Here is a 7281-nt window from a genome sequence, read left to right as displayed (position 1 = left end):
GTGGATTGTGGAAGCCTTTTCCGAGCTCAGTGAGTCTGTGATGCTTTCAGAATTAGTGTGTGCTCTATGGGTGCCTGAACAGTGCTTTTTAGCCCAAAGGATCAGCCAAAGTAAGTTTGGTTTTGGCATCCCAGTGCCAGAACTTGGCCACCTTTGGGGTATAAAATGGCAGAAGAACCATTAAAGATCCAGCTGAAAATGTAGGAATGTAAACAAAGAAGAAAACACAGCCCAAAGCCTTGAAGCCTTCATTTGAAAGTACCTCCCCAACCCTTTTTAGATCACAGTTTACAGCCATCACCACTGCCCAAGGAATAATTTTAACCCAGCTGCCTCAAAATATTAATTATCCAAAATTAGCAAGCAGAATAAGTCAAATCCCTGTTTAATGTATTCACCCCCCACCAGTTTAATTTCACAAAGCCACACCACATTTATTTGTCCAACAGAGCGAAATGACAACAAATAACAGTGCAAGTTTATTCCTTTATTGATAAATGTTTCCCAAACTTTCCAAACTGGATTCTTCAATTAAACACAAACTCACAAAAATACTTCCAGCCTAAAATCCTCAACGTCCTCTTTAGAAGACACAAGGGGCAGAGCTCTGTTCTGGCAAAGGAAAAGCTTGCAAATCCCCCCCCAGATTTCTGGTTTTGGAAACCTCGAGCTTCAGAGTTGGCTTTTTAAATAAGATCTTTAAGATTAATTTACAAAATGCAATATAACTATGTGATACAATGCATGGCCTTGAGATCTGCAGGACAGTGAAGGATCTTCACACATCTTGAGCTGATGTTTAGGAAGGGGCTATTTGGCTTCTTTGTATCCTAGAGGGGGAAAAAGAGAGAAAAGTTACAACACATCCCTGCTCCAGGCTAGGAAATATTCCAGCTTTCCAGGGAATAAAGATTCCAATATAATTGGGAAGGTACAGAGAAGCTGCTGATGGTGGTGGAATGATCAGAAATTGTTATTATCCACAAGAAATTCAAATTCTTTGCTTGACCACCCAGTGAAAGTAAGAATACTTGTCATTCTTCACCAACTTGAGCTGTGACATCTGATCACAGCTTCACAGAAAATACTGGAGCTGGCAGACAACCCACAGAAAAATGGACCAGGAAAAACAGGAAGAGGCATTCCATAATCCTTATTATTAATCCAAAACCCTTATCATTAATATTATTATATTAATTAAACAAGAGCCAGCTCCAAACACAGGTGACAAGGCTTGTGTGGACAGACCCAGGCAGTGAAACATTCCCAACATTTATCACACCCTGAAGGCAGAGGGTTCCCAGGAGAAGGAAGGGACACTAAGAGCCTGTTTAGCCTCAAAGTCACCAGAGCTTCTCGTGGCTCTTTCCCAGATTAGCAGTTCCACAAGATTCATCCCCAGCTCCAAGGAACACCTCAGGGACTTCAACAACAGCTTTACATCCCTTAAATAAGCATCAGAGTGAATATTCCTTAAGTTCTACATGAGTTTTCTGCTGGGAAAAACTACATTAGGAGCTTTTTTGTTGTTGAAGAGTGGACTATAATCAGGTAAGTGCTGCTCACACAAATTGCTCACCAACAATTGTGTTTTATTTACTGACTCTGGAAGCTTTTCACTGAAGCTGAGCACTCAGACACTCACCAGTCGTCCTGGTTCAAGAGGTAGCAGCAACCACACCCACCTTCTGGGCAGCTTCTTTCTTGGCTTGGTGAGCCTGCAGCACTGCCACGGCCTCCTCCACCTGGGGACACAAATCCAGGGAGGTTTTCTCCCTGCTCAGGGGCTCTCCCCTCCCACGAAAAGGGAACACAGCAGCTCACCTTGGAGCGGAGGGACTCTGGAGATTCCAGCATGTGCAGCAGCTCCGAGTTGTCAATCTCTAGCAGCATTCCTGTGATCTTCCCCGCCAGGCTGGGGTGCATAGCTTGGATCAGAGGGAACAAACGTTCTCCTGTGGGAGAAAAGGGAGTTCAGAGAGATGAGTTTTGATCTTTGAAACCTGAGGGGATGAAAAATGATGGTGAGCAGTGGGGTTTTACTCACCCAGCATCTGTTTCTGCTCCTGGGGAGGGGCAGCAGCCAGCATGGAGGCTGTCAGTGGCTCCTGGCCCTGCACATGCACTGCAGGCTGAGGTGCCTGAAAAGGGCAGACAAGGGTTCTGAAGTAAGTATGAGGCTGATTGCTTCGTATTTAGATGGTTTTAAGATGTTCTCTGCTAAAACACAATCTCTGTCAAGCCTACAGAACACCTCAGCTTCAGAAAAGGGCAGGGAAGGTGGCCTCGGTTCACAAACGCTCCCTGCAAGTCTTGAGCTCAAAACCCTGGAATGTCACACAGGAACACCATAAATACCTTACAAAAAATCAAACATCACATGTTGAGACACCCAGGTGTGACTGGTGCTCTTTCTTTCAATGATACCCCAGCGAGAATTTGGCAAAGAGAGACTTAAATGGTTGCAAAACAGGAACAAAGAACCAAGAAAAATATCCTCACAGCCAGTCTGGCTACAAAAGGCCTTGTGAGTAGGAGGCAGACAAACCAATCAGGGTGCCCCTGGCAAAGGCACAACTGCCAGCCTTTAAAATTACAAATTAGGACTGTCTGGGTCATAAAAGCAGCTTGAAGTTTCTATAAAAACACTTCAGTTGCGTGTGAAACTGCAGGGATTGCCCAGCCCCCGGTGGTACCTGCAGAGGTTGGACGCCTGGGTGTGGGCTGCGGACACTTGAGGCGTATTTGTAAGGAGGGACAGCCCTGGGAGCAGGGGCAGCTACAGGAGGACGGGGAGCCAAATTCTGTGCTGCTGTGCCAACACCTACAAAGGAAGGAGAACACCGTGACAACACCTGCAGCAACACACAAACAAGTCGGGATGTTCTGATTCTCAATTCAAACTGTGCTCTGCAGGTGATGATTCTGTAGAAACCAAAGTGTAGCTGCTTCAGGAAGGGGCTGTTCTCCCCACAACCAACCCATAGATTCCACACCTTTTGTTCAACAGCTGACCGCTGGAAAAATATTGAGTTTGGATGCTCTCCTCTGAAAGCAAAACCCATAAGCTGCAGAGATTCTGGGAGGTGTTGCAGAGGTGTAGAGATGAGTCCCAAACCAGTGGAGAAGAACCCATCTGGATTTCCACTGCTTTGCTGTAGCACCGAGTGCCCCCAGACCCGCACTGCACAGCGGGGAACAGGAAATAGGCAGAGTGCTCTCTGCAGACATCCCAGGTCTGACAAACATCTCTGGCAGTACAAGTCAGGTCTCCACAGCATCCTCCTCCCTCCCAGGGAAGGGGAAAAGCCCAGGAAGAGACCCCTGCTTACCAACTCTCTGGGCAGCAGCGGGGAGGCCCCGGGAGGCCGGAGCGTTGGCGGGGGCCAGGTGGCGCAGGGCGGGCCGGGGCCCCGACTGGCGCATGGCATTCGGCATTCCCTGGAAGCCTAAAGGATGGAAGGAGGGGAAATCCTCAAAAGGGAATCAGCTGGCAAGGCAGGACAGTCAGCTACAGGGGTGGTGCATGGGAAGAATCAATCAGAGCTGGAAGGGACACAGGAGGATCAGAGTCCAGCTCCTGGCCCTGCACAGCACCATTCCCACAAAGGAAAGCGTTAATTGTTCCTGTTGGGAAGTTCAGCCCCAAAAAAAGGGCCCTACAACCAAAACAGCCTCTGGCACTCTCACCTTGAGGTCTCCCTCCTTGCTGCCATCGTGGGTTGGGTCTCATCTGTGTCATCTGGTTGGGTGCATAGTAAGTGGGTCTGCTCTGAGCCTGAGGAGGATGAGATAAGCTCAGAGGCAACATCCATGTGCATCACAAACATTGTTCACAACGTGTTCCGGCAGCCCTTGCCAGGACTCGAGGCTCAGGTTGGATTAAGAGAACAGGCAGCTGGCAACTCACAGAATTCACCCCACTGCTGCACCCCTCATTAGGAATTGTTGCTTACAGGCACAAGAAAGGCTCTGTGAGATTAACACAGGATCAAAACCCCAGAGCAGCTCACCTGGGGCACAGCAGGCATGAAATAGCCGCCAGCAGCAGGCTGGAACTGGTTGATGATGGTGTTGGCAGGCAAGGCCCTCATGCCAGCGATGCGCTGCATGTACTGGTTGGTGAGATGGGCCTTCCTCTCCTCCTTCCTCTGGGCCAGTGCCACATAGAGGGGCTTGGAGCCCACGATGCGCCCGTTCATCTCTGTCACAGCTTTGGTGGCCTCCTCTGGAGAGGAAAAGCAGACAAAGCCAAACCCTTTGCTCCGTCCATCTTCCAGCATCACCTGCGGTAAAGACCAATTACTGATGGAGTACAACTGAGCTGAAGAACCTGTGGTATTTTTAGATTTTAGGCAGGACATAAGTTGTTGCAGAGGTGTAGAGACAGGTTCTCATGAAGAGTCACCTGTCTGGATTTGCTCTGCGTTGCTGTCAGCACCATGTGTCCCCAGGCCCACACTGCACAGTAAGGAATGGGAAAGATTTGGTGCAGTTCTAAATGCACAAAGGAAAGTGTCATTTCATGCTTGTTACCTCAAGCAAGCATGTTTGCCACTTCCTGCCTCCCCTTTTGCTAAGGGAATCAAGTTTTCAGTAAAATCCCACTATTTTTTTCAGAATCACAGTAACCACAGGTTAAAAACAGCCCTGTAATCTCATGTCAGACAACATTTCCTTCTTCAGGCTTTAAAATCCACAATATTTTAACACAGGCTTTTAAATGCCACAATACCTTGGCACTTGTTATTGACCCAAAAGGTGAGAACTCCTTCCTCAGTTTTTCATCATCTATAGTGTCATCTAGGTTTTTAATGTACAGGTTAACACCCTGGAAGGGAGAGAACAGCATGACATTCACAACATTAAAAAAAAAATAAATCATAAGCACATCAACTGTTACCCATCTGCCAGAGCTGTAATTTATCCTAAAATTCTTAATTTAGCATCATTCCACAAAGCTGGAGGTGATAAATGTTGCAAAGGCGTAGAGACAAGTCCCAGTGTGGTGAAAGGGAGCTTGTCTGGATTTGCTCTGCCTTCCTGTGGCACCATCACATGTCCCCAGCACTGCACCTCAGGGAGTGGGGGAGTTTCAGATGCCACTTCTGACACGACCCAGTTCTGCCACAAATTACAGAGAGCAGGGCAGACTTGTGCTGTCTCTTCCCATTCCTCCAGGGATCCCCACTTGAAAGTCAAGGAGATTTCATGCCTCTTGTCTCACACTCTCCTAAACACTTTCAGTACCAAGACTAAGCCTCACTTGCCACCAAATACCACGGAGACACCTCTGTGTTTTAACCCAGGATGTCTCACAGGACAGTAACTACCCAGACAATTCCTTCAACAGACCAGAAATAGTGCTTAAATTGAGAAAAGAAACAGTTTATTCACCTGGTACCTGCTGAGTCTCTCCTGTTTTAGCTGTTCAAACCTTCTTTTCAGCTCTGCCTGGCGCTCAGCCTTCTTCTGTGCTCTGCCCACAAACAGCATTTTCCCATTGATGTCCTTCCCATTCATCTCTTCCACTGCCTGCACACAGAGGGTTCAAGAGGAAACTCTCAGCTGCTGCAGCAGGACAGCCCCTGCTCCTGTCAGAACAGGACTGTGTCCCTGCCTGCCAGTCAATAAATCAGTTTGCACATTACCTTTGCCCAGTTCCTGTTACAGGATCATTAAACACAGGCTCATTAAAGACAAGCTGAATGAAGTTATCACACAGATCAAGCTGACGCATCGTGGAGCGCTGAACTCACTTGGAAATTCATCCCCACCCTTTCTTGTCATTAAAACTACATTTTAACAAGCATTTTGCTTAGAAAAGACCATTTTTGAGTGATGTTCTCACTTTAGGTGCCCTCCTCCTCCTTCAGTCCTGCACTGTAGTATTTCTTCAGCAATTAACATTCTTGATTATACCACTGCACTCTGTGGATCTAGGAAACTGGAGGAATGCCAAGTTTCCCTTGAATGTCAAGCTATTAAGGTGCAAAAGGTTTCCAAGTTCCCACATCTAGAAGAGGTCATGCCCAAGGCAGAATTTTCTTCTATTTAAGAAACAGGCTCCCAAGATAAACCAAGTTTTTCTTCTCTGAAGTTATCCAACAAAAAAGTTGGTCCTACCTTGTTGGCCTCTTCATGCTTTTCAAAGCTTACAAAGCCAAAGCCTTTGGATTTTCCAGTGGGGTCTGTCATTACTTTAACACTCAGAGTTTTACCTGTTACCAAGGGACATGGTTAGTAAAACATCAAAACTATTTCAAGATTATTAAATTCCACATAATAGCTCTAGTCTTCAGCCTTAAAGTGACCCAGGTAAGGAATTACACATTAGCACTCAAACTACCACATTTCATGAAATTCACATCCTCAATAAAAGTATTTCTGTATTTACCATATTTGCCAAAGAGCTCCTTTAGTCTTTCATCATCCATGTCATCCCCAAAGTTTTTAATATAGACATTGGTGAATTCCTTTGCCTTGGCTCCCAGCTCAGCCTCCCTCTCTTTACGAGACTTGAATCTCCCAACGAATCTGTAAGACATAAAACATGAAAATCCCAATAAACGGATCGGTTTCAAGAGCGAAAAGATGTGTGACTTGTGGCGAGGCAAAAAAAATAAAAATGAGTGTGCAGTAGGAGCTGGGAATGGGGACAAGAAAGGGTGACAGCCAGAGAACAACAAACAGGCCACAGACCAACCAGAAAAATCACCTGCGCTGTGGCTGGCCAAGGACTCCCAGTGGCCCTAGACAGAACCCACCCCAGCCCGCTCGCACAGAGGTGGCAAATCAAGGCTCGGTCAGGGAAACCCACCAGTCCTGGAATGGAGGGGTAGCAGGCCATGGCTTGGGCAGGGTCACTCACCAGCCCTGGAGTGGAGAGGTAGCAGGCCAAGGCTTGGGCCAGGAGAACCAGTGCCTTGTGTGTCCCTGTTAATACCGAGATGCATCCCGGAGCATGTGAGCGCTGCTGCTGCCGCCTGTGACACTCACACTTTGCGGTCGTTGAGCAGCATGCCGTTCATCTTCTCGATGGCCCTATCTGCAGCATCCTGGGTCTCAAAGTGCACAAAGGCGTAGCCCTTAGAGCCATTCTCATCACACACCACCTGCAGGAGAGGGAGCAAAGCCAGGTGTCAGTGTCCCTCCTGTGCCACGGGCCAGCGGCTGAAAACACTCTCCTGCCCGGGGTCAGCACCAGGCAGCTCCTGCCCGGGGTCAGCACCAGGCAGCTCCTGCCCGGGGTCAGCACCAGGCAGCTCCTGCCCGGGGTCA

At 47.8% G+C, this 7281-nt stretch overlaps 1 protein-coding gene and 3 non-coding genes across 15 annotated transcripts in view; all 4 read right to left on the bottom strand.

The window, feature by feature from the left end:
• Nucleotides 1–466: 466 nt before the first annotated feature.
• PABPC4 (poly(A) binding protein cytoplasmic 4) overlaps nt 467–7281 on the bottom strand; it is a 13900-nt gene continuing 7085 nt past the window's right edge. For 3 of the 12 annotated variants that reach the window (XM_033519597.1, XM_033519598.1, XM_033519602.1), the window contains 12 exons: nt 7000–7115; nt 6398–6537; nt 6127–6221; nt 5398–5535; nt 4736–4831; nt 4014–4286; nt 3691–3778; nt 3333–3449; nt 2697–2824; nt 2048–2141; nt 1825–1955; nt 467–830 (listed from right to left, as the gene is read on the bottom strand). In XM_033519597.1, coding sequence (XP_033375488.1) covers nt 729–830; nt 1825–1955; nt 2048–2141; nt 2697–2824; nt 3333–3449; nt 3691–3778; nt 4014–4286; nt 4736–4831; nt 5398–5535; nt 6127–6221; nt 6398–6537; nt 7000–7115 — 1518 coding nt within the window. In that variant the 3' untranslated portion in view covers nt 467–728. Of the gene's footprint in view, nt 831–1645; nt 1746–1824; nt 1956–2047; nt 2142–2696; nt 2825–3332; nt 3450–3690; nt 3779–4013; nt 4287–4735; nt 4832–5397; nt 5536–5651; nt 5665–6126; nt 6222–6397; nt 6538–6999; nt 7116–7281 lie in introns of those variants that run through there. The other 9 variants (XM_015649084.2, XR_004500150.1, XM_033519601.1 and 6 more) reach the window with 9 other exon arrangements.
• Nucleotides 3085–3218, bottom strand: LOC117245472. The gene has a single exon (XR_004500191.1). It is a non-coding gene; the product is annotated as a small nucleolar RNA SNORA55 (small nucleolar RNA).
• On the bottom strand, nt 4366–4493 carry LOC117245471. The gene has a single exon (XR_004500190.1). It is a non-coding gene; the product is annotated as a small nucleolar RNA SNORA55 (small nucleolar RNA).
• Nucleotides 4973–5103, bottom strand: LOC117245473. Its single transcript, XR_004500192.1, has one exon. It is a non-coding gene; the product is annotated as a small nucleolar RNA SNORA55 (small nucleolar RNA).

The sequence above is a fragment of the Parus major genome, chromosome 23 (assembly GCF_001522545.3).
Source record: "Parus major isolate Abel chromosome 23, Parus_major1.1, whole genome shotgun sequence".
Taxonomy (NCBI): Eukaryota; Metazoa; Chordata; class Aves; order Passeriformes; family Paridae; genus Parus; species Parus major.
Note: the sequence above shows the minus strand (reverse complement) of the source record. Positions and strands in the feature narration are given on the sequence as shown.